This window comes from Pantherophis guttatus, chromosome 3 (genome assembly GCF_059756535.1).
Source record: "Pantherophis guttatus breed Tessera chromosome 3, ASM5975653v1, whole genome shotgun sequence".
Lineage (NCBI taxonomy): Eukaryota > Metazoa > Chordata > Lepidosauria > Squamata > Colubridae > Pantherophis > Pantherophis guttatus.
Genome location: NC_142065.1, coordinates 174,471,593 through 174,499,437, shown reverse-complemented (window position 1 = coordinate 174,499,437; position 27,845 = coordinate 174,471,593). Strand labels below are relative to the sequence as shown.

The 27,845-nt window shown below is 35.6% G+C and overlaps 1 protein-coding gene and 1 long non-coding RNA gene across 3 annotated transcripts in view; one reads left to right on the top strand and one right to left on the bottom strand.

Annotated features, from left to right (window-relative positions):
• XKR4 (XK related 4) overlaps positions 1–27,845 on the bottom strand; it is an 83,591-nt gene that overhangs the window by 2,274 nt on the left and 53,472 nt on the right. Inside the window, exon 2 of the mRNA XM_034429785.3 lies at positions 22,421–22,620. Coding sequence (XP_034285676.2) covers positions 22,421–22,620 — 200 coding nt within the window. The remainder of the gene's footprint in view (positions 1–22,420; positions 22,621–27,845) is intronic.
• Positions 69–27,595, top strand: LOC117672801 (uncharacterized). Of its 2 annotated transcripts, XR_004593375.3 has the most exons (3): positions 69–204; positions 12,194–12,369; positions 25,373–25,573. It is a non-coding gene; the product is annotated as an uncharacterized LOC117672801 (long non-coding RNA). The 2 variants fall into 2 exon arrangements; XR_009620164.2 differs by lacking the exon at positions 12,194–12,369 and having other exon boundaries at positions 25,373–27,595.

Sequence of the window (27,845 nt, the reverse complement as noted above, 5' to 3'; positions counted from 1 at the left end):
ATTATGATGCAGAGCCACAATGTGACCCTGTCCCTAGCAACAGAAGCAGCATTGGCTGTGGCGTGAGTTGGGCTGGTGTGTTGGGGCGGAGAGCAGGTCGCGCATCTCCCTGAACAACCAAGGCACATCCAGCACTAACAAGGGCTGGAAGAAGGATTTTTATGGGCTTTGCTTTTGGAGGTTTTATCTCCACTCCCTTCCAAGGTATTTGGATATCTTGTAATCTCACCCAGGTTTTATATGAATAGTTCAGTCCTGCAAATGATTTTATAGAAACTGCATTGGCTTTTGGGTCCTTTTTGCCTTAGATTCTGATGAGACTGGCTGTGGAAAGGGACTTACTCCCAGAGTTAGCCTTAGATTTTAGAAAGTATTTATTTATCAAATCTAAATAGCCACTCAGCTCACCAAAGGCGATTCTTGGTGGCACACAACAAGATATAACTATATAAACATATAAAAGATGTAAAACATAAAAATCCATATTAATAAAATAGCCACCCACTGTTTCCTGCGGCAGTCTATTGGGGAGCGAGACCCAGCTAGAGATGAGGTGTCAGAGAATCAGAATCAGAGAGAGAGAGAGAGAGAGAGAGAGAGAGAGAGAGAGAGAGAGAGAGGGAGGGAGGGAGGGAGGGAGAGAGAAACAGATAGACATAGAGAGAGAAAGAAAAAGGTGAACAACATTTTTACAGAACTATAGATACATTGAGGCCTTTGAGGCGGGAGGCGAGGCGTGGCCAAGTGTGACAAGAGGTGGCTGGGAGGGGAGGGATGAGGCATGGCTGGGCATGGCTGAGGGTCATGTGACTGGGTGGGAGTGAATGATGTCAAGTTGGCCACACCCACCCAGGCTTTGTGGCTCCCGGTGTTTTCTTTTCTGTGGGAAACATGTCCAAATGACTCTTTGAGTGTTTAAGGTTGCTGACCCCTAGTCTAGTCCAACACCCTGGTCAGGGCAGGAATTCAAGGAGAACATTCCAGTAAAGGTCTGTCTAGTATTTGCCACTTTTCAGGATTGGTGGTTCTACTATTGAGAAGGTTTTTTTTTCTAATATTCAGTCATAATCTGTCTTCCTATAACCATTATTTCATATTCTGCAATGTGTAAGAACAGATCTTATCTTTCTTCAGCAGAAAAGCAGCATCTTTTCAGGTATTTGAAGAAAGCATCATTCTGACATCCTCAGTGAGCTTTTCTCAAGGCTAAAACATAAAATCCTTCAGTCTCTTTTCATAGAATTTAGTTTCTAGTTTTGATCATTGTTATTCACCATCTCTGAAACCATTACAATTTCTCTGATTTCTCCTGAAAGTGCAGTATATAAAACCTAACATTATATCCCAGACCAAACCAACCTCACTTCAAAGGAATGATTAATTCCTTTTGAATTAATTTTATGGCCAAACAGGCTGAATATAGGAACACCTCTGTTGGAATATTGTATTTTTCTGTTAAATCATATGGCAAGGCAGTTCTGATTAAATATGTAGGCGAGCAAGAAAGTTGGTCAGGTTGTGAGTTTTCCCAAAAATAACTGTACAATTTTCTTTTGCTCTTCCCTCAACCCCAATCCCAGCACAGTCCCAAGTAATTACTATTTTCCCAGACAAGGGAAAGTACAATTATCCCAAAATCTTGGAAGGATACACTAAAATGTGACGTAGCAAAGCAGTTTATACTAATGTTGGTATTGTTTTTTCTTTGTTAAAATTAAAACAACCATACAGATACTGAAGTATTAAAAAGATGCATGAATATTTTGCTAAGAAAAGGACTGTTTTTGCTAACGAGTAGGGTATATATCACTTACATGTAATTTGTTAAAGCAGAAAAAAAATATTCACACAATTCACGATACATATAATCCACTAGGTGGCACTGCAGCACAATTTAATGTCTGTTTTGCTTTTGACTGTAAACTTGCTATAATAAGCAATTTGTTAGCTATCCTATGAACAGGCCTAAGTGAGTAGGACATGATAGTAGAGATTAAATGTCTTTGAAATTGTGAAAGCAACCTGTTATGTTTTCTTAGTTAAAATTCTTGTATGTAGAATGCATACATGTGGTTGAGAAAGTGGTTGCAGAGCAGGTTTTGGAGGGCCTTGAAAAGAGAGGATTATCTGGATCTTTTCAGTAGACCTAAATATGGGACAGAAACAATATTGGTCATGCTTTTGGATGAACTCTGGTGAGGGTGGGATTGGGTTATGCACTATCCTTGTTCTACTTGATCTCTCTGCAGCTTTCAATATTATTGATCATACAATCTTGGCTCAGGGGATTGGAGATGAGTGGCATGAGTGGGGTTGGCATCCTTTTTTCAGTGTTGATTCAGCCATTGTTGCTGTGGAGGGGCAGAGATCCCATCTTTGGCCCCTGTTATGTGGAGTACTGCAAGATATTCCACATCTAACGTGAGGCGGAGTGAGCTTATTTGCCTCCATGGGTGAGGTTTCATCAGTACGTTAATGATACCCAGTTATACATGGCTGGTCGTGATAATTTAAGCAATGCTGTCAATATCTTATCCTGGTGTGTGGAGTCTTTGAGGGTCTGGATGGGAAACAACAGACTAAACCCTGAGTGATTATGAGGTTTTTGTCTGCCACGTCTAGGCCTATGCCATGTTTGGTGCTGGATGGGTTTACACTGTCCAGGCAGACCCAATGCAAAATCTGGGAACCTTCTCAAAGAGTAGGTTCTTTTGCACATCTTTGTATTGTGTACCATTGTGCCCCTTCCTAGATCAGGGGGCTCTTTTCACAGTCACACGCATTCTAGTAATCTCCAATCGTATCACTATGAATGCACTTCACATAGGGTGCCCTGGAAGAGTATCTGGAAGCTTCCTCTGATGTAGCATGTAGTGGTGCAGGCAGGTGTGTGTACTTCTAGAACAGAAGGTGATATACCTCTCTTCTGCAAGATGCATTGGTTGCCAGTTTGCTTCCAGGTCAAATTAAAAGTGATGAATTCCCTTCCCCCCCATAACTTTATTAAAGATTATATTATACAAGTACAACGTATGCAACTATATATATGTATGCATGCATGCATGTATGTATGTGTATATGTATATGTATATGTATATGTATATGTATATGTATATGTATATGTATATGTATATGTATATGTATATGTATATGTATATATAACACAATAAATAAATATATTAAAAGGAGAAAGAAAAAAAGCTGTTGATTTTAAGCTTTAAAGCCCTTCATGGCATTGAGCCAGGTTATCTGTGGGCCGCCTCTCCTCATTTATATCTGCCCATCCCATCAGATCTTGTTCTGCCCCAGGTACGGACCCCAAAGAACGCAGCACACACAAAGTCTGTACAAACCTTAATTTACTAATTAAAGACTACTAATGAACTTTCTTAGTTGTTCGAACACAAGTACAATAAATCAGCCTTTTCTGAACAAGGGCTGTTAATTTAACTTCATTAACAGCCGACAAGAATTCAAAGAATAATAACTCAGTTCTGAGGCACAGTATTTCAGATAACCATAATCTTACTATGGTTGGCAGGATGCCCAGAAACAATTTGCAGGAAAACTGATAAGAGAGAAATAAGAGCCAAATTAAGATGCGAAGGAATTTGAACGAAGATGTTTACTGCAAATTGCATCAGTCATCATTCTTCCTTAAATAGGCTAGGTGAGTGGCCAATTAGCCCCAAGCCTTACTCTTGAGGAGACCTCCTCCTGAGGAGCCCCTCCTGTCTTTTCGCAGCTCGATGCTCATGCATCGAGAAGAGGCTCCTCCTCTTCTTCCTCTTCACTTATGGGAGCTTCTGGAGGTTCTGAAGGCCCTGGCTGAATCCCCGCCTCTGGTACCACATCTTCTCCAGCCTCCTCATTGTCCGATTAGAGTGCCAACTGCACAGGCTACTGGCGCAGCACCACACCAGCCTCCTCGCTGTCAGAATCAGCTACTAACTGCACAGGCCACTGATGGGCCACAACAGATCTGGTAGAGGAGGCATGTTGCTGGTGCTGTCTGTTAGGGAGCTACATTTGGTAGGTCCCAGGCATGTGCCATGGCACCCACTTTATGGAACATTCTTTCCCTTGAAGTGAGGCTGGCTCCCTTGCTGTTAATTCTCCAGAAATCCCTCAAGACCTGGCTATGTCATCAGGCAGGAGGGTCCCAGGGGACTAATAGAATCCTGAGATGCCTCCATGGTGAACATCCACTCCATTTTTTTAAATGTTCTTTTTTACATTTTAATAATGTAAAAATGTTTATATACTTTTTGTTTAATTAATTGTTATATGCCAACCAGAGTTGTTGTGAGATGGTCAACTATATAAATTTGATAAATAAGCAAATACATAATAATTGAGAAAAATACTCAACCACAAAAAAGTGGTAAAAAAATCTTATTTACGTATTTATTTATGGCAGATTTAGACTTCAGAAAGGAGTATTGTTGGGAAAATAGCACAGAATGGGGAAAAAACAATAAAAGAGAAGCTAAGGGTCAGTGAGAATATTTAAAGTGTTTTAAAACTATATTTTTATATATGTCTATTCATCTTCTCATTTAATATGTATATTCTACACTTTCTAATCCATTTAGAATTGCTTAAATAGATAACAACATTTCAGTCAAAATACAGTCAAAACAATCAAATAATTGGAAGAAGCAATAATGCAACTAAGCATTAAGATGTTAAAGAAAAAATGCAATTGAGAAATAAATGCCAACCATACAGCTTTCTAGTAATATCTAGATATAGACATAGAAATGAATCTTTCCTTTTCATTCACAAGAGTTGTGCAATTCTTTTGTTTTCCACCCTTTGTTTAAGCAAATTAAAATGGTTACCTACTTGTGATAGAGCTTAGTAACAGACCATTAAATTATTCAAATTTTCTTGTTTTCATTGTAATAATTGTTCACTACTGAAAATCTTAATTCATAAACTTATTAAATATGTCAAGTATTATGGAAAGCCATATGAAGCAAAGAGATGTTACAGTTATTTTAAAAAAAACGAAGGGAAGTTATTTAGCATTTAAAATATTAAGATATTTTGTGCCTATTTCTAAAGTTCACCTGTGATTCTTTCTCTCAGAAATAAGGATTTGTTTAAATATAACATTCTCTTTTTAACTCATGAAATACCCCCAAATTTATCTTGACCTGAAGATAAGATAAGCCTGAAGTAAGGCATTCTCATTCCAAAATTTCACTGAATATAAGTCAGGATATTAACAAGGTTTTATGGTCCAAACAATAAAGGTCAAAGTACATGAAACATCAGATGTATTACTTTTTCAGTTTTACGATTCAATGCTATATAAATTCTGGAAATATCATAGCACACATTTACATGTTTGTTTGCACAAGAATATCACAGCAGATATTGAGCAGATGTACAGAAAGCTTTGCTGTGCATGTCCAAGGTTGCAAATGTCAAGGCTTGGAAGGGGAAATGGAGTTCTTTTTGGCTTCGACATGTCATCACTGTTTTCCTTTCCAGTAAAAGACAAATCTACCTATACTATTCTTCTGAAAATCAATTCAAAGAAAATTCAAAAGAATTATTTAAAACCAACCTAGATTTATAAAACCATCTTGAAAGGTACTGCCTTAAAATCATCATTATTACTTTTAGAAATCAAATCTGGAGCAAGCAATTTCCCAAGCATTAGTATCCTTCTTTGTGTTTGCTTTTCGACATCTGCTTGGAAGCAAGAGCTCAGTACCTATAAATTAATTAATGTCAGAAATTGATTAAAATAAATTATATTCAGAATCCAGTTGTGGCAAACTGGTTTCTAGTGCATCCAAAGCATAAGGGATGATTCTAGCTAGTATCTATTCTCACCCGAATAAATAAAAATGAGTGGGATGGGGTAAAATGCAATTCACATTATAAGTGGTTTAAGAAAGAGAGTGGGAAGGGAAAGCAAGAGATGATGATTGTTGAAGATGAAGATAATGACAACGAAGATTATTAGATTTTTATCCTGCTTATTTATTTTATCACCAACTCATAGGTGGTGAGCATAGCTAATACTTCTTCCTTCTACAGTATTTTCCCACAACAATAACCCTGTGAGGTGAGTTGGGTTGAGAGAGAGTGACTGGCTCACCCAGCTAGCCTTCATGGCTAAGGGAGACCTTGAACCTACTCCCGGCTGTTTTTTAGGCTAACACCTTCACACTACACCCAATGAAACTGAAAAGAATAGGGTTTCTTTCCCTAATACTTACTGAAATACTTACTGAAACTTTATAAAAAGCATGCATCCCAGGAAGCATTTGACAACAATCCCCAAACATCTTCCATTTTCAATTTCTTCTGAAGGTGTCTAGACTTTGGATCCAAAGTCATGGATCAGTGTCAATTGCCTTACATGGAAACTACCCAATACCCCCAAACAGCACTAATTTTCTTAAGTCTTCTAAAGCAGGGGTTTCCAACACCTAGGCTGCGGCCTACTATCAGGCCATGCCTAATCAGAAATGGATTGCTTGAGTGGTTGGGTGGTGAGTGCACACACATTCAGCTCTACTTGTGAGAGAGGTGGGCCAGCGGGCACTTGCAAGGGCTGCATGCACAAAAACATGCATTGTGCTGGCCTGCCACTTGTGCCGTCCAATTCCCCTCCCTCTCCCTACCCCAGATGGGTCACCAAGCTGCAAAGATTGGGGACTGCTCTTCTAAAATGTGTTCATCCTGTATAATTCTATAATTTCCATTTAATTGCCATATTTTTCGGAGTATAAGACGCACCAACCTTTTTGGGTGAGGAAAAGAAGAAAAAGAAATCTCCCTCTGACTTCTGCCTCTGAGCAATTTTGCCTTTGCAACAAACAGCAAACAGCCTGCTTTACTTTCATTTTCGTTTTCAGCATAGCTTGATTAGCACAAGGGGAAAAAAAATCTGCTCCAGCAATTTACCTCTTTGCAGCAAGCAGCAGAGCCCTGCGCAAAACAGCTGAGAGCAAATCAGCTGAGAGTCAGAAGGCTGATCCAATCAACTTGTGCTAATTAGGCTGTGCTGAAGCTGAGAGGAGCTGGGTTTTTTTGCTGTTTGCTTGCAAGGAGGTAACTGCTATAAGGCAGAGGCCAAAGGGTGGGGCCAGTGGGTGGGCGGGGCTACATTCGGTGTATAAGACGCACCTAAATTTTCACCCCATTTTAGGGGGAAAAAGATGCGTCTTATACGCTGAAACATACGGTACCTTTGGCTTTGGTAAGATAATTTTATATATTCGGGTTCTGATGTACCTTAGATTACATACTTGATTTGATGTAAAACTCAAACTGATTCATTTTTGACAAAAAAATCAATAAACTCAAGAGTTGTTTAATGCAAGTGCCAATGTTTAAAATATATTGCAATGTGTATCTGGCATAATATTTTCTATTCTTACTGTTAGATATGGAAATGACAATTTACTGCACTAGATAAACAGTGGTGGTTATAATGCTTATTTCTCACTCTTCGATGTTGAATAGAATCTTGAATATAGAATAAATACAATTAGGTCAACTCACATTTTAACATATATCAGATAAACCTGATTTAGAATGCTTAATGTGATACAGGTGTTATATTAAAGCTAAAACTGATTTCTCACTTTGTAACATTACCAGCAGCTAATTCACATAGTAACATAGTTTTGGGTGCTAATGAGAATATATATAAGTCATAGTGACTAATGAGTCAGTATTAAAAGATTCAATTCTCACCATATGTTAGAAAGTGTCATAACGTGTAAAGGTAAAGTTACAACAATTCTGTATTCTGGCAACCAGACAGTAAGATAATGTATTATGTTAACGATAGATAAAAACAGCTAAAAAAGTAGTGAAAAGTTGGACTTTAAAAAAAATAGAACATTTCACATTATTTTTTAACATAGATTTTAAAGTGCTTTTTATCTCATAACAAAAGAGCTTTCTATATATGGCACAAATTAAAAGATTCAATTTGATTAATATAAAGATACCATAATAATGATCTTGTATATTAACATTTAATAGTCTTTTTCCTGAAATAGCCATTGGGATGGTGGGATGATTGTACAAAATATAATCTGCCTAAAATAATCCAGTCTAATTTCCAAGATACGGAATGTTACATTTTCCATTTTTTGCATGATTCTCCCACTTTACTTGAACCAATATTTCATTACCTTAGAACTGCTAACTAGAGATGTTAGTTGTTCATAAAACGATGAATGATATCTAGCAGATATGCCAAATTACTGTAAAAAGCCATGCAACTATTTTCTAAAAAAAATTTCTTCTTAAATTCCATTTCTATATATTGGAATTTTAAAATATATATCTAGTGAGTGACTTGGCTTCTTTTCCTAGTAGGCTGTAATGCGTAATGTCAACTGATAATCACATCTCATATTTAAACATAATTTAGTGCAAGCTTTTAAATGTGTACCGAGACATGAAGAATTCACCAGATATGATTATTTCAAATATAATAAAAATAAAGACAGTATTATTATTTGCTACATTATTTATGGAATAAATAATATTCTGGATAAGAAGCCAAGTTACCATTTGAATTCTACTTGCTTGTCTGATTCAATACACCACAATTAGTGTTTCAAGTCAGTTTTGACTTGTGGCAACTGCTCTCTGAAGCTTTTGTGGCAGAAATTTTTGGAAGTGGCTTGCCATTCTTCCTGAGACAGAGAGAGTGTTATGTAACCCAAAGTGTGATCACCCAGCTGGTTTCATGGCTAAGCCAAGACTAAAACTCAGTCTCCTGATTTCCAACCTGATATCTCAACTAGTACACCAAACTGGGCCTCTTCAATATGTATGTAAATCAGATTAAATCAAGAAAACTAGCAAGACTTCTATCATAGCACAAGTACCCAAAAATATAATCACTCCTATCCCTAATATGAATGAGAAATTTTTTATGGTAACAAAGATTGATACTGTTAAGTGATTTATTTGGAGAGTTCTTTGCAATGGATGGGTTTTGCTTCATGGCCAGATATTTAATGGTGACATTTGAGGCTGATAAAAGATTTTATTCAGAAGTTGGAATTGCCCTCATTTCTCTGTAACAAACTATGAATCATATAAAGACAAAACAGAAACTCAAAAGCAGAAATCAGAAGCCTGGAAAGCTCTCTCTCCATTTGGATGAAGTCACAGTAGGAGAATGTCTTCTAAATTTGACCCCAGTTCACCAGCTATATTCCTTAAATTTCCTTCCTAGAAGCTATATCTCATAACATGCTGTTTAACTCATGTAACTGAAACATCAGAAGCAATCTGATCTTCTGGCCTCTCTTGGAACATTTTTTCAGATTACAAATATATTCTCATGTGCAATGACTAAGTGAAAATCTCTGAGACTTTATGATGAATAATGAAATTAGCTAAGCAAAGATCAAGTGGATAAAACCGGCAGATGTCTCTTCACAAACTGGTGCTCATCGCTTCATGTACTATGAAAAACAGCTATAATACAGGTTAGAGAACAAATTACAACAGCATATGTGGAAAGAGTGTACAAATAGTACTTCTCTCCCCAACACACACACACACACACACACACACACACACACACACACACAGAGGGAGGTTAGTTTTGCAGGTTTGATATGCCAGAAATATCTGACATTACCAACATTATGTATACCTAGTCCTATTTGAAAGCCAATCCAACCAGCTTTAGCTGGTGCAGAATGCAGCCGCACAAACCATATTGGATGCCCAAAGAAAGGCACATATAACATCTTTGTTCTGCAAACTGCACTGGGTGCCAGTTTGGTTTTGGGTGCAATTTGACCTATTGGTCATCACCTATAGACCCTACATGGCATAGGGCCAGGCTACCTATAGAACCAGCTTTACCACATCCCACTTATTCAGGCAGGGAAATATGCTGCAGACCCTGTAGAATATCAACTGGTGGGGTCTAGGAAGAGGGCCTTCTCTGCCACTAACTCTGTCTTTAAAGGTGAGGAAAGCCCCCAGTCTCTTGGTCTTCTGCAAAGGGATCGAAACTTGGCTATGCACCCTTGCCTGGGGAACCCACATTCCCACACAACTATAAGAACCCCCACCGGTATTAACAACTGCTAATTCCCCATCTTGGAATTTTTCACCTTTTGAAATTTTATAATGTTATTTTTATAATTGTAAAACTTTTAGCAATAACAATAGCACTTAGACTTATATACCACTTTACAGTGCTTTACAGCCCTCACTAAGTGGTTTACAGAGTCAACATATTGCCCCCAACAATTTGGGTCCTCATTTCACCGACCTTGGAAGGCTGAGTCAACCTTGAGCCTGGTGAGATTTGAACTGCCAAATTGCAGGGAGCCGGCAGTCAGCAGAAGTAGCCTGCACTGTAACCACTGCGCCACTTTGGCTTTTAAATCTTAAATTAATACTAATTTTAATATTAATATTATTGATTAAATAAATGTATTTATTTTACATATTGGAATTGCTTTTGTTCATTTTTTGTGCAAAGGAATATCTCTCTCTTTTTTTACATGCACAAAGGGGAAAATACGTCAATTTTGCTCTTGAAGAACATATTTGTCATTTCTGTAGATGTTATTTTTTATTGATTTATTACATATCATAAGTATAATATCAAGTTTCTTCTTTGCTTAGCTATTTTAGCTTTCCTCTTTGGATTGACACGATTTTAGTATGAATGATATACAGCCTGGTGGTTGGAAAAAAAATGGATGATGCAGGAACAATAGCTTTAATTTCCTCCTTCCTTTTTCTCTCAATGTAGGAGATTAAAATATAGAAGTCTAAGCTTCAAACCCTCTGTTTGCTTCATCTCTATTAAGGAGACATTTCTAAACATCCCAAACAAACAGATGTTAGATGTGATTGAACACTAACTAGGAATTAAAATGCTGACAAACCCATACTCTTGGCAGCTCTCAGCAGGGCTTGTTGTCTGCAATCAGCTTTGCATTGTAAGGTTCTGGCTGTCATTTCTTTGATTTTTTAAGCTAACAAATGTTTTGATATCAGTTCAGTTCTTTCCATTATATGTCCTCTGAACTCCCATCTGGAGCCAATGAATGGAGAGCCAATAAAGATTTTTCTCCATTCACTTACATAATAGTAATCTGAAGCAATGCCACTCTGTTAAAGACATCATCTTCAGCAGGTGCACAGCGATGTAAAGAATATGGCTACATATGGCTCAAAACCTTTATTGACATTTTCTTCCATAGCCTTTATTATGGTGCAAAATCCTAGTGAAAATAAAATTAAAACCACATTTTCAAAGAAAGGACCAAGCTCTTTCCTTTGTTCTGTTGGATCTTTGTTACAGAGACAGATCACTTTTAAAAATAAAAATAGAATGTAAATGGAAAACAAAATTGTTTCTTACAGAACAGAAAAAAGGATAGTAACATTGGTAACTAAGAGATTTAGAATCTGAATCTGAATGTATCTTGAGGCTTATCTTAAATGTTACCAATCTTACGTCTTATTATTATTATCTTTGTTATAAACTACTGCAGTTTGCTCTATATAGGGCTGCTCTTGAAATCCACTTGGAAGCCTCATCTGGTCCAGTATGCAAGTTGGCAATATTTGCTCATGTAAATTAAGGAGGCTTTTATGGCTACCAGTTGGCTTCCAGCTCCAATTCAAGGGAGAAAGTGGTTAAAGTCATACGTATTGTAGATCAGGGTCTGGATAGCTCTGCTATTTGAAAGTGAAGAGATAGACAGTTTATTATATTTGTTTTTCATGTACATTCCTTGGGCAGCAAAAATTACAGATATTAGTTACACAATATTTAATCATATCAGGGCCCAACATCTGCTCACTGCATTGAAGGAATCCTCAATTTCTTAATACATTGGTCTTTGAATCTGAAAGAGAGCTGCACCAATTCCCTTAATATATAACTGGAACTCCTTTTTATCAGGTCTATATTACCTGAAAATTAATCCAAAGAAAACTAGATGGTTCCTTTGTACTTGCACTTCATGTAATATATATTCTATTGTTGGTAATATATAATGTTTTTGAAGGTGGATCTAATTAAGAGAGAGAGAGAGAGAGACATGGCATTCAGAAATGTATGTATTTTAAGCCAAACAACCTCTAAAATCAGTTATTAAATGAGAAAACCAGTTCTAACTTACTACCCTTACAAATATTTCCTAATTGTCTTTTGGAACAGGCTTCCCAGGACCTCAAAGAATAAAGCAGCATCTTGAAGACAGTGGTGGGTTACCTCCGGTTTGCACTGGTTCTATAGAACCGGTAGTAAAACTGGCGAGAGGCTCCGCCCACTGACCCTGACGTCATAAAAACGCTTCTGCGCATGCTTGTCCCTGTTGCGAACCGGTAGTAAAGGTAAGTAGAACCAACCCCTGCTTGAAGACAATGGTTTGAAGATGTTTATGGGTCTCTGGATAAAAAAGCAGCTGGTACAGACCCCAGTGACCAAGGAAGAAGATTCTACTTCAAAGAATCCTTCTGGAGAGGAAAGGATTCCTACCTTTGCATTGAAGAAGCAGTGATGGGTGATGCTGATTAAAGACCCCCCTGAGAGGAATTCAAATAGCAATCCATCATCCAGACAGCCTTTCAAGAGAAGCCTTTCTGGGGAACACACTTTTTACTATGATGGAGAGAGATTCCAAAGATAGTTTAAGTCTATTGACAGGTATCCCTTTCTGTTCATCCATGTGGAAATAAATGATCCAAGCAGACATAGTCTGGAAGATTCTGCAAGGGACTACAAAGAATTTGGCAGGGGTGAAAGCACTGATAGTATCTGTAGAACATTTAGCACGTGTATATTTCTCTCCTTCCTGTTGAATGTTGCAGTACAGGAAGGAAGAATAATAATAGTAAATATTGTAAAATAATGGCATTGAACAACAGACTACATAGATGGTACCAATGAAGCAGTTTGGATGCAACAAATGCCAAAAATAATTTTAAAAAGTTTTTTTCAACAAGTTTCTTGCTTCAACAAAGCAAGAAAAATGGTCAGGGAAAGGATCAGTCCACTAATGGAATGGCAAAGAGTTGATGGGTAGAAGGGAGAAACTGGAACTGCTTAATTCATTGTTTGCATCTATCTTTATACAAAACAAAAAAACAGTTCAATCTATCAATAGTAGTACCGTACTACTTAGGAGTACAAGTCAAAACAGGCAAAAAATCCGAGATCAGGGACTGCTGGCAAGAGATAGGCTGCCTCTCATGACAACTGGAAAAATATGTTCATGTAGTTCTGAACCTTGTGTGGAAGGAAGAAAAGAATGTAGAAAATGCTATGGCATTAAATATAAAGAATAGGATGAGAAGAGGTATACAGAATGTGGAGACATCCAACCATGGGCATGTAAATACAGGAAAGATAAATCATATTATGTGATCCAAGAATTCAATCTCTTTGTACAAAAGCATAGACTATGGGGAAAAACACGAGGAAGGACAAGATTTAACACAGGATATCAACTGTGATTTAGCAAAAATTACTCTATATTGGGATAAAACTAATGAATGTTGCAATTGAAAGACATAATTTATTCAAATGAAGACGTAAAAGGAATGATATGTGAACGAAGTATACACTAGTATGGAGATCCAAAAATCTAATTATGAAGTCAAGAATATTTGGAAATAAACAAAAGAAAGGGGAAATATCAAAATATTATTGTAAGATGTTCTATAAATTGATAAGGATATCCTAAGATTTGAATAATGCCTTCTTGGGTATTATAAGATATTTGGGAAAGAGACAAAAGTAGTAATAGAAAAGATTAACTACTTAGACATTGGTTGAAAAACCAATGTACCCAGAATCCTCATTGCATTATTGAGTGTTCCATATGCAGAAGAGACAAGGGGATCTACCTAGGCCCACCCAGGCTTTCAAGGAAGACCAACAGTAATAGATAAAAAGGCTAGATAAAAAGAAAAAGAAGGGATAAAGGAAGGAAAGAATGATCCAACTGGTAGGAGTGGATTTTAGGATGATAACATTTTTGGGGGGAAAGGCAGAGATTTTTAATTCCTACTTTGCTTTGGTCTTCTCTCTCACAGAAGACTGTGTTTGGATGAACCTAAGCTTAATATACTGAAAGAAGAAAGAAGTGGAATCCAAAGTTAGGGAATCAGGTATCATGTATTATCTGCCTATCATGTATTAAGATCCTGGACCAGCATCCAAGAGTTGTGAAAGAACTTGTGGTTATTTTCTTGGAACCTCTTTCTGTAATCTTTGAGAAATCAAGTAGAATGGACACAATACCAGAACTTGGGACAAAAATAAATGTTATTCCTATAGTCAATAAGGGAACAAGAAGATCAAGTTATTGCAGATGATGAGCTTGACTTTAATATTATGGAAAACTCTGAAGCAGATTAGTAAATATTAGTAAATATTAGTAAATAAGTATGGGTGTAAAAGAGTGGAAGGAGCCAGTATGGACTTATGAAGAATAAATCATGTCAAACCAATTTGATCTTTTGCATAGAATGACCAATTGATCTTGCTATGGAAAAATGATGACTATGGTACCTTAAGTTCAACAAAGCATTCAACAAATTATTCCATGGGATTCTATTAGAGAAGATGACAAATTATGGATTGGCCTATGCTACCATTAGATGGATACAAAGCTCTCTGCCATTTCCAGTAAATGTACATCACTCAATATCAAGCTATATAAAATTTTATGTGGCGTACTATGAAATTCTGTTACACTCTGTGTGTTTAATGAGGAATTATACAATATTTTTTATAGACAAGTTTTATTAAAAAAATTTTTTTCATCATACATATTTTATGAACAGTGTTGACCAGGTCACATCTTATACATAATCAAAATCATCATTATAATATATCTTAATCTTCCCATTTCCCCCCAATATTTGTCTCTTGTGTGTATCCTTTATCACAAATTTATCATTTTTCTCCATATCTTCTTATTTCAACTTCTGCTGTATTATTTTCTTTCCATTATTTTTTTATCATTTTCAATTTTCTATAAATAACATCACTTTACGCCTTATGCTTCTTCTTAGTTACAATTACTCCAGTTGTTTACATTCTTTCTCCATTTCCGGAAGTGTCTCTCTAATTCCTTCTACCCAATCATTAACAATAAAATATTTATCTTAATTTACATTGTTATCAAAATTAATATCCTTAGATTACTTATTTTCACCTTTCCATCTGCTGTGGTTTATCACAAACATGTTCTATTCCTTCTTCTTTGCAAAAATAGTCACTTTCATGATTTCAACATTGTTATTCTCTTTACAATTAATATTTTAAATGTCCATTTTAATTTACATTAATATTAAAATTAATAATATTGTCAAATTGCTTATTTTCACACATCTTCATACATCTACAACTTCATTTTATAACAATTTAAAAGGTTACTAATACCTCCCCAATTATATCTCTATGCACTTAGCCAGAATTTTAAGTCAATATAGTTTATATCTCTTCTTTTCTTCTTCAATTATTCCTTTGTTCTTTAAAGTTAAAATGTTCTTCTCAATTATTAATTATTCAAATTCAACAAGTCAAATCCAATTATAAAGCTATCTTCCAGAAGAGAAGGGAAATAAAACAACCACCCAGATGTAAAACACAGTCACTCCTTCAATATTCTCACAGTGTCCAAATTATCTTCTTCTATATGGCCAAGGTCGAAGTTTCCAGGTGCTATTTCTTCTGTTTTATCTATTTGAATAGAATGTTACAGTACTTTTTCTTTCCTCCAGCAGATGGCACTCTTCTTTTCTACTCCATTACAAAGCAGGCTATTTTATCCAATTGTTTGTCAAAATGTCCAATGATTTTTAAAAGTTCCGTAAATCGTTTTATTCCCTTTTTAAAATATTTTGCTTTTCCCAATTTTCCAAATCCAAAACTTTCTCTTAGATTCTTCATATTACAGTCCACGCCTTCTCTTTGTTCCGCGTGTATGTTTCCCCCCCCATATGCCAAATAGCCGCTAGTCAATGTTCAGAAATTCTTTTAAAACTTCAATTTCGATTTTTTAAGTATAAATTGGCATTTATCTCACCCAGTTCTAGCACTCCGTCCAATCGCCACTCCTGCACAATTCTTTGGTTCGGTTGTCCCAGCTTCAAGGTGGCGACCATAAAATGGCCACCACCCCTGCTGCTGCTTCTTGACCGTCCCTGCAAGATGGCTATGGCTTGAAAGCCTCCTGGCAGCGGTTAGTCCGGCTGGATTTCACGCGGCTCATCAGAGCCCACTATTTTCCAGTCCATTCCTGCTGCGACATCAACAGGAAGTCCCCGAGGAATTATACAATATGATTAACAAATTTTCAGATGACACAAAAGATAGTTATTCTATCAAAAGTTTTAGAGGAAAATATCAACAAAGCCAGAAAAATTGTAAAAAACCAAGATAAGTTTCAAAAGGGACAAATACAATATCCTGCATGTGGATAGTAGAAATAATAGGCATGAATGCATATTAGTGAAAAAATTATCTGAGACTCTTGATCACAAGATGACCATGAGCCAACAGTATAATGCAACTACAGAAAAGCCAAGGGCAATGTTGGACCGAATCAATCACATTATAATGTCAAGATCAAGATTCATTATTCCTTTGTGTTATGACTTGAGCATGCGACACCTAGAATATTGCCTAAGTTCTGGTGTCACATTTTAGGATGGATATTTAAAAGGAGAGCAATCAAGAAAAAAGGCCTATGGAAAAGAAACTTTTGAGAGATAGTTGGAGGCACTGAATATTTTCAGCTTTCAGAATGAAAGACAGTGGAGAGAAATGATAGAAGTCTTCTAATATTTGAATGGCTATCATGGAAAAAATGAAGCAAAATTGCTCAGAATTCTTTCAGAGGAAAGAGATTTTGGCTAAATATTAGAAAATTTTTCCTCACAGTAACAGCTGTTCAACAATGAAAACATTATGGCAGAAGATGATAGAGTCAATGTGTGTGAATTGGGTCACCGTATACATGTGCTAAATAAGTAAATAAATACGGTAAATAAGAGTGTCCTTTGAATGTTTTTAAGTAGAATGAATTTGAATGTTTTTAAGTAGAGATTGAAGGAAAGATTCCTGGGGATTTAGTGGTTATGAATTTCCTCTACTGGGTAAGTTCAATGGATCGCACTTGTGGCAACTCAAATCACATAAAGAATAACTCACTATTTAATGGGAAAGTTATTCAGTATTATAGATAGGTGTTATTTACTGCACTAAATATAAATCTGTCACTTATTTCCAAAGGCTGTGAGAAACTTATTTTCACAAATAAATAGTACATTAAATTAAAAAGACAATGAAGTTCAAAAACGAAAGAAAAAGTCATCAAAAACATAATATGTCCAAATATTCTTCCAAAGACCCATGTATTTACAGTTCTTCGGTAGTGCAATAATAAGGGTGAGATTTGGATAGTCAGGGCAAGCTTCTGTAAAAAGGGGTGCTATCATAGGGAAAGGTCAATCTCATCTACTCAATCCTTTGTAGATGGCAGAAATTCAAGAAAACCATCTCTTCTAGATCTCACCAGACAACATGGTTCGAGAAAGCAGTAAATACTTAGAAATTTACTGTATAAAAAAGATGATTTAGCTCAATCCCATCCCTATTTACACTGTTTGATTTTAGAAATTATTTCAAAAAAATTAAGGCTTGAATGAGATAAATAAAATGTACATATTCAGAAGCATGATTTATTTGACATCTCCTGGGTACAATTCAATATTTGTGGTGTTTCCAAATTGCCCTGATAACTCAGTGAAAAGCCCATCTTCATGCTTATAGCACTACTTCTACAGAGGAATGGAAATATTGCAGACAATTGCACAGTGTGTGAGGAAATGGCTCTTCATTGGCATTTTCAGATAGTAGATCTGGATGGAGAAAGAACTGCTTGAATATTGAATTGTATGCATTATTCTGCCTAGTAAAATCTAACATGACAGTGTTCTCTTCATTGTAAAGGATCTAACTGATGTTCATTGTTTCATAAATGTATTTATGTAAGATAAATTAGATTCTAGGGCTCTGACACAAAATATCTTTTTGATGACTAGTCTTCTCAACAGAAGAAAACAAGTTGCTGAATAATAATTCTAATGCCACAATCCTCTGAAAACGTTGAAAAGGATGTCTATTGATCATTGAACAATTGGCATAGCAATTGGCCTTTTCTTCTGAGGCTGCATTTAGCAAAAAAAGAAAATGAAAAGGCATTGCTTCAGTATTTAAAAATAAAATCTGCTGCAACAGGGCACAGCTGTGAAAAATTAAGCTTCATTTATACAGTTCTATAGTGTTTCAGCCTCTTAAATATTATATTATCTGAACATCTACAGTGAATTGTCATTATGTTCCATTCTTGAGTAAAAGATTGCCCTTTCTAAAGGATAAAACAAAATCACAACACTTGTCAGTTAAAAGTTAGTTTAAAAATGTCTAGTGCTTAACTTCCCTAGAAATGTGAATGTATATTCTTTTCTCCTCTATTTATGCATTCATATATCAGGATAATATTATTCATCTTTACCAACTTAATCTGTTACCTTTATATCCTATTTGTTTTTTGTGGTTCAGGGTTACATTTATTCCATAATTTTTCCTCCCACAAAAGAACTCTGGGTTGAGAGATAGTGATTGACTATCATTCAATGCGTTTCTGTGGCTTAACAGGGACTTGTTAAGCCACAGAATATGAGTTTCCCCAGTCTTACTTCAATGCCTAAAGCATTAAACAATGCTAGCATTTAGAGAATGCCTTGAGTATGTTTCTAAAATTTTAAGTAATCTATTAACAATAGTTACTATGCTAAGTTAAATGCTATACAGTTGTGAATTATCCAAAACAGATTTAGACAGCTTGATCTTCTAACAAGAGAAGTTCCACTGCATGTTAATCTAATCTATTGTTCTGAGGAAATGTAAGCTCTTTCATCCCTTAAAATTGATTTGATACGGTAGAAACATAGTAGGCAACCCAAAGAAACTTCTTGAGTTGTGAATGTTTAGGAAGAAAGAAAATTTATCTGCAGCTAAGGGGAGCAAGAGACTATCAAAATAATGGACTATTATCATGCCCACGTTGATTGACGAGGAAAGAAAGTGAAACCAGGAGTTTAGCAGACATTTCAGGGATTCTTCATCCTATGTAAGTCAGTAGGGGAGATACTGGTTATGCAGGCATCAATCAGACATAGTGAAGAAGTACCCATTACTGTGAACTATCAGCAGAAGAATGAGCTTTGGCTTCAAGATTCATTCTGCATCAATTCTGCAACTCCCAGTTTTTGGGGCAACCATCAGAAGCTTCTGACAAAATGTTCCTCTCCACAACGTGGAGTGAGCCATTGAGTAATGTGGTATCTGTCCAATTTTAACTATTATTTTTGATTATTGGAGTGTAATAAAAATATCAGTTTTAATTTAATAATTAATAGGGAAGAAAAGAGTTATTCATTATCATCTATACCCTGTTTCCCCCAAAATAAGACATCCCCTGATAATAAGCCCAATCGGGCTTTTGAGCGCATGGCAATAAGGCCAAGCATTTATTTCAGGGTTCACAAAAATATAAGACAGGGTCTTATTTTCGGGGAAACATGGTAGAAAATCACTTGTGTAAGATTTGTCTGCCATTTATTGCAAATCTGCAGGTAGGGTAGTTCATGTCTAAAATTGACATTAACTTTGGAAAAAATGTCAATAGACATGACATAATTCCTCTACCCACCTTCCCCAAAATGAAATAGAAGTGTTTAAATATAGCCAGTTTGATGTAGCGGTTAAGGTATCAGTCTAGAAACAAGAGATCTGGCTTTCTATTCCCACCATAAGCATAAAGTCAGCTAGTTGACCTTGAGAAAATCACTCCCTCTGAACCCCAGAAGGGGGACAATGACAAACCATTTCTTTTAAAAATCTTGTTAAGAAAACTGCAGGGACTTGTCCTTCTTAGAGAATTGGACACAAGTGAACAGAAGACAAAGTACGGAAAACATGCATCTATGTTTTTTTTTTTGGAATACTTTTCAATCCCTTTATCAACCTTAAGAGTCATGGATACCTGAACAGTGATAAATGAAATATGTGTTGTGACATCTGACTTAATTCACGAGATTCAAATACAATACAATAACAGGGCAGAAATAGGAAAGGCCAGGATTTGTGTTGTGGCATTTTAATGTACATTTCATTACCCTTTGAACATTACAGTTCACATTGGATTCTTATGATAGAGGGGTCTGAGATTTTCTTCTTTGTAACTATGTAACATGATGCATCTTGATTTGCATGTACTTTGTCACCATAAACTAATCATAGTGTTTGCACATCTGTTGTCTGTGTGTCTATGAGAGTATAACCAGCTGATGCATGGATATAAAATCTTTAGATTTTGGACCAACTGAATCCAAAATGGATTCAGTTGCCCTCTTGGAGCAACTGAATGTGTTTGGGTGTACGCATGCACAGGAAAGTGCAGGGTAGGCTGCAAATGCTGAGCTCCTAGTCTGGATCATGTGGTTTGAAGTGAGGGCGCTTGGAATGGAACAGTGAGCAACTTTCTGGACAACTTTCCAACTATTCTTCCATAGAGCTGCACTGGGGAATTTTTTTTCCGGACTATTTTTTTCTCCAGCCCTTAGACTGATCTAGCCATTTTTCAAACTTTGTTTTCTTCTCTAATCACACCAAATTTGGTCCCATCTTGTTTTCAGAGAACCATTCTGGTAGTAAATAGACAAATAGTGTCCTGAGCCCCATTGCATAAATTCTGTTATTTAGAAAAAATGAAAGTGTTCCAACCTAGTATGCCAGAATAACAAAAGAAGAGATTAATATTTAAAAGTAATTTGGTCTTAAAAATAGTATACTATCTCAAATATCAGTCTTTTATTTTACAAAGGTATATTTTGCGGCCCGAGCATATATTTAATTACCGGTATATCCATCTGTAAAAAGACAACACAGATTTTAAAGGTAACAAGGTACATAATAATATAGAGCATTAAAGCAAAGGAACTGAATTTTGATAGAAGTATCATGACTACAAAAACATTTTTTCATTATAATGATGTCTGCTAAAGCATTCTAAAATGCTAGAATGAATTTCTATTTCTTAATTGATCCAACAGCAGAACATATGATTTAAGAAACAGTACTCCATTTATTTATGCTTTTTAATGTGCATGTGAAGTATTATATAGAGAGAAAAATCATTGACATTACCAGATTAATCATTAAAGGCAAGATCTAGCAATAGAATACAAACTTATACACAAACAGACATGCAAACATGCAAAACTGTCTACTTATTCTAATCAAAGGCCACCCTCTCAAGATACAGTTCTTAAAATCAGAATATTTCAAATGTCAAGCCTGATTTCAAACACTATTCTATGCAAATGGGAGGTGGGTGGAATGTCTTCTTTAAACTTATGCACATGTATTAGAATGTTCCTGTGTATTATGTACATAAAAATGCAAATGGAGCCTCTGTGAACAGTTGGCTTACTTTTCTAAAGAAAAATTATCATTCATAGAGTAACTTGGAAGGGAAAATAATATCAAAAACCTGATTTTTCCTAAAATTTATTATCAGTCCTTGCTCTTATCAAATTGAATAAAATCAGTTGATACATATACATGGCTGAATTACAAAGTTTCTGTATTACTGCTATTTGCTTGATGTTCATTGTTACTGCATGGCTATGATGTCTCTGTACAAATTCCAACTTGACAGTTTGTGCCATTATCCTAGATCTTAGTTGTTTGTATTTTGAGGAGATAAGGAAGTAGATTAGCTATGGATTAATTTAATATAAAAATGAATACATATTTTAAATACCTGCCTCCTTGGAAAGCCAGGGCTTGGGGTTTGAAATATTTAATTAATTTAGAATACTTATAATAGAATAAAGCAGTTGTTTGAGTAATGGTGTTAGCAGGGATTGTTATGTGAACTCTATTTTCAGAACTCTATTTATCTATGTCTCTATATCTATAGAGATAAAAGGAGGGAGGGAGGGAGGGAGAGAGAGAGACGGAGAAAGAGGTGGGGAGGAAGAGAAACTTGCCATGCCAACTTTGCTCTTCCAAGAATTTTATGGGGTTGCAGATGGCGTATGAACTATATATGGCTCATTTATGTTTTAGACTTTGTACAGAAGATAATTAGATATGTAAATATGTTAAACTCATATATATTATGTCCAGTCTTGTAGAAATCTGATGTAACTTTATCTCTGAAAAGTACTCTAAAGATCTTTAATTTGATTGCAATCTGATGAAGCAATGTTATTGCCCGTGAAATTAAACTGTGAATCTAACCCAGGTTCTTATATACATAGATATAAACCTAGAAAAAAGGAATAGGGAAATCCTTACCTTGAAGGGCCTGAAGGGTGCGCGTCTGTACAACAATGCAGAGTTGGAGGACCAATTGTGGGGCACTTTCCAGAAATGTAGCAAGCAAATGCAGCATACTCACATCTGCATACTCATAGACCATTTTCCAATAAAAACGCCACCTGTCATTCTCTCCACTCTGTCTACTCCGAATGCCCAAATATATAGTATGGAAGTATCTAAAAAGAAAGTTTGAGAATAAGGCTAAAATTGTAATATAGTGTAAATATTAGTAAGTTTAATACTGTACTTTTCTAGAGATTGCTAAATAGAAATGATTAAAATGATTAATATTTATTAAACAGAATCCATTAACTACATCTATAATTATGGAGATACACACACACACACACACACACACACACACACACACACTGTTCAACTAATGGCTAGTTAGACTTAAGCAAATACTCTAACTACATAAATCAAGAAGTTCCACAAAAGGAACCAGGGATGACTTCTGGAAGGGGTTCAAAAAGTTGAGGTGGTATTGAGGTAGTAGTCCTGCCTCTTTTTTCACATGGTATGAGCCATGTGAAAAAAGGACATGGCTTCCATCGTATCATTGTAGCCTTGACTTTTTTGTTCCCAACCAATCTTTGTGGACACCCAGAAGGAAGCACTGAGCATGGACTGAAGTAGGTAAAAAGTCAAACAAATGAATTAATTAAATAAATGTGCGATTAAACAGTGTTAGTCATTGTAGTGCTATCAAGGGAAGCAGAAAACAACACATTAACCTTCTTGAAGAGCCTTATCAGCAGAGACTGCAATAGCAAACTAAAAACACAAGTTTACCAAAAAGTCACCCACCCCAACCAAGAACTGCACTAGCAAAATAACAACCCACCATCCCACAAGAGAAGCTATATAAGAACACTATTTAGACAAGCACAAACACAATGCAGCAACCTAAATGGTAGTGGAATGGACTACCTGATTCTGTGGTTTTTTTTCTCCAAACCCCCAAAACTTTAACCTTCGACTGTCTACTGTTGGCCTCACCCCATTCCTAAGAGGCCTGTAAGGGGCATGCGTAAGCGCACCAACATGCCTACTGTCCCCTTTTATTCATATTCATTTCATGGATTCATAATCATGTTTATACTTATATCTGTTATCTAATATACTTATATCTGTTTATACTTATATCTGTTATCTTGACAAATGAATAAAATAAAATAAAAATAAATAAAACCCTGAACATCCAAAAGAGGAAAGAAATCATCTATACAATAAATTCCAACACAATGGATATCCACACAATTTCATCAAAAAGTGCCTGACCAACACAAGCTGTGAAAAGGATAACACTGCCATACATCAAAAACATTTCAGAAACCACCAATAGACTATTGCAAACACATGGCATCAGCATATCACACACACCAATTAAAGCCCTCCGAAACATTCTAAGTAAACCAAAAGACACAGCAGCTGTAGGGAAAAAAAAATAGGAGTCATCTACAACATACAGTGTAAGAATCACACTGCAATTAGATAGGACAAACAGGCAGAAAACTAGCAGAGCACATCCATGAAACCAATTAGTAGTCAAAAGACATGACTACTTAATTTCACAACACATGAACACACTTAACCATAGTTTCAACTTGGATATTGTGACCATTCTAGACCATGGCAACCCTAGAAAATTCTTGGAAGCCTGGCAGTCTGACAAATTGGTCATCTAAAGAAACATAGGCATAAACAACATATTGCACAAAAGAAACAATCAAATATTAACTAGCCAAGAAGAGAACAAAAAGACCCAAATATGTCCTCACGAACAATCAACACCCAGATGAGCAGATATTACCACCAACATTAACATTAGACACAATAATCAAGAAGCAAACAATACCCCAATCAAGAAACGGCCAAACAGGCCAACCAAAGAATTACCAAGACAAGTCCCACAAACACTGACAGAGCAAGCCACTAGAACATAAAATAACCCCATTTCTCACTAACACTGAAGATGTTTCCCAGTTTGAGTAATGAAACATCTGCAAGAAAACAACCAAACTCAGAGAGCATCAAGGACCCCTCAGAAGCAATATATTAGAACTGGTTGGATATTTATTTTTATTTATTAATTTTTTATGCTGCTCATCTCCCCTATAAGGTGAGTCTGGATGGCATGATTTGCAGCCAAATGATGTTGGATTCCCAAATGAACATTTTAAGAGATTTTTTTTTTTTTTTTAGGGAACACATGTTATAAAAGGATAGATTCTAATTTAAACTTAGAAAACAAGAACAGTTTGACAGTGGATACAGTTGATCACTGGATTTATTTAAGCAGAGCCTAGATAGCCATATGTCTGAGGTCCTATAATTTGGATTTCTGCACGGAGCAGGGGATTGATCTTACCGAAATTATGCCTTCCAACTCTGTGATCTTATGTATATTGGAGAATTTTTCAAAAAAGATTCATGATTTCAAGTAAGAACACCATTCAGAATTACCTGTAAGTCAGATAGGTAGCTAAATAAATCCAATAAACAAACCCTGCTAAACTATGAAAGTAATTTTCACTCCAATTCTAAGTGGCTAATAAAATTACCGCCATTACTATTTCTTTAAGAGCAGTTCCACACGGCAAGTTCTAGGGGCATGTTGAAAATACTCCAATTTAGTGAGGATTGACAGACTCATTACTTTGAATTAATATTGTAACTTTTACAGTATTGAGTGGTCTTAACAGCAAGCATAAGATTATCACCAGTCAACTCTGAAATATTTATATAACTATTGACAACATATATTAGATTGGGGTTATTCAAACTGTGCCTTGAGGAATCTTTGAGGTTTTGTGGCATTCCCTGAAAAAGAGGTACAACCCCAACCCCTTTAAATGAACCAATTTTCTACAATTTGAGCTTTGATCAGAGATTTCAGAATTTTGCTTTTTTTTTTTTTTACAGCTAGTAAGTCCTACTGCCTGAAAAAGTTTGAAATTTCTCTAGAAGATGAAACATGTCCCACTTTTCAAATCAAGATTCACATCTGTCTTCTGAATTATTTGCTGGGAATATTTCAAAAGTAGGTGAGAGAAAGAAAAGAAATGGATGGGAATGAGATGAAAACATTAGAAGTCAATTGAATATATCAGGTATCTAATCATTTTCCTTTAGTTGTTCCATTTTCATATCAAATTATATATAGAGAAGGCAGAAAAATCGACCTTGTCTTTAAGTTAAGTGTAAAATAAGCAGCACATAAAAATAAAGTATATATTCTATGAAGATAAATAAGATAGGACCAATATTTGAATTGCTTGGCATAAAAGAAAAATGCTGATTTCATGCCTTCTACATTCTGATACTTATGCAAGTTACCTAAGTATGCCATTTGCTATATTATATTCAAACATTTATAAAAAGATAAGGGATAAAAAGCTAATGACTGATTACAGATAAAGGAGAGATTATCTTATTTGCTTTCTGTATCGAATAATACATTAAGCAATTTAGCTAAACAATAAACAGGCACTCTTTGTGTCATCTTTAAAGAACAGAGAATAAAAATCTGTATAGTTAGGATTTAGAAATAACATAAAACAAACTGCAATTCAGGTAAGTGACTTTTTTCTTGTTGCCTAGTTACCAGAAAAATTCACTGTATTTTTAGCTCAACAGAAGTTATTGTTTATACAAACATTTATGGAACTATTTTTTTCCTGAAATGTTTGCTTATTAGTTTTAACCAAATACGAAAGTGTGAGGGAACATTAGTTTTCATATGAACATTAGGGATATATGACATTTTGTTCTAAACTTGGATATCCATAAAAATATTTTTATTTGATACTCAACTTTCATGAGCATATCAAGGTTGCTATTATAACGTTTAATCTAAATTGATTTTATTATAAAGATGCAATTTTAAAGCTCAGTTCTTTCAAATATGTTGGAGTTTGATAATTTTTAAAATAAATTGGGCACTGAATATGTTCTGAACAAAGAATAATATAACATCTGAATATCTAGAAAGCAAACAGCAAAGTGTCGAACTATATATACTCATGTGTAAGCTATCCATGGATACATTGACCTTTGAATTTTTAAACCAAATACTAAATGGGTTTGTTTGAAATGGTATAGGGTTTCCTGTAGGGGGTTGGACTAGAAGACCTCCAAGGTTCCTTCCAATTCTGTTCTGTAATTCCTTGGGGTATTTTTATCCAAGAAAAATGGATATCTTTGATGGTTAATTTACAACATGGAATCCTAAGTAAAATAAAAGGAAACTTATAGGTAGCTGAGATGTTGCTTCAGCATGTACAATCAGGATAATATTAATAGAGGAACAAAAGATCAGTTCCTAATTGAAAAGATATGTGAAAATTGCAAGAGAAAGAAAACTAATTTGAATGTACTTGGATTCATTGCAAGAACACATTTAACTCCCTGTTACATGATTGGATAATCAAGTGCCTAGAAGTAACAGGAATTAGTAGAAACATCAGCTTTGTGCAAAGATCAATAGCACAGTGGAGGACATGGTTGCTGGTCAATAGTGATAGACTGGATGAGTGGAATAACAGGAGTGGAATTTTTCTAAGAAATTCACTGTTTGTCATTGCACTGATTTCTCTGCCAACAATACTAAACAAGTCAGGCCATGGCTATCAAACATAAAAAACATCTGCAAGGCTATCCCACCTCCTTTACATGCAGGATCTGATGCTGTATGGAAAAACACATCTGAAATAGAATCGCTGCTCAATACTGCCCTCATATGCACCCAAAATATTGCAACAGAGTTTGAATCCTCATGACCAGAGGAAAAATAGTGAAAAGTGCCCTATGGAGAGAACATTGAGGGTCTAGATCAGAGGTCTTCAAACTTGGCAGCTTTAAGACTTGTGGACTTCAACTCCCAGAATTCTCCAGCCAGCTAAACTATGCTGGATGAAGACAGTACCTACAGATACCTAGGCATTCTTTAAGCTGACAACATCAAGTACAGTTAAAGTCAAGAAGAAAGAAAGAAGTGAATACATCATAAGAGTGAAGAAGGTCTTAAAGGCCAAACTCGGTGGAAGAAATACCAACAATTGGGCAATTTCAGTATTAGATGCACAGCTGGAATAGTGGATTGGACTAAAATAGAACTAAAAGACCTGAATAGAAAGATTACAAAAATAAGGAAAATGAATCATGTCCTTCATCCATGTAGTGACTGATAAGACTATTTTCATGCAAGAAGCATGAAATATTGCAAGTACAGCAGATGGTTGGAGAAGAAAAGGCCATTGGAAGAATATCTGAAGACAGTGAAGAAGATTCATGGTGAAGCTAATTCACCATGAAGGCTTACAGAATACCAACAAGCCAAAACTGACCTATAAAGAAAAATCAAATAAAGAATAGAAAAGAGACATGGCAAGGCAAA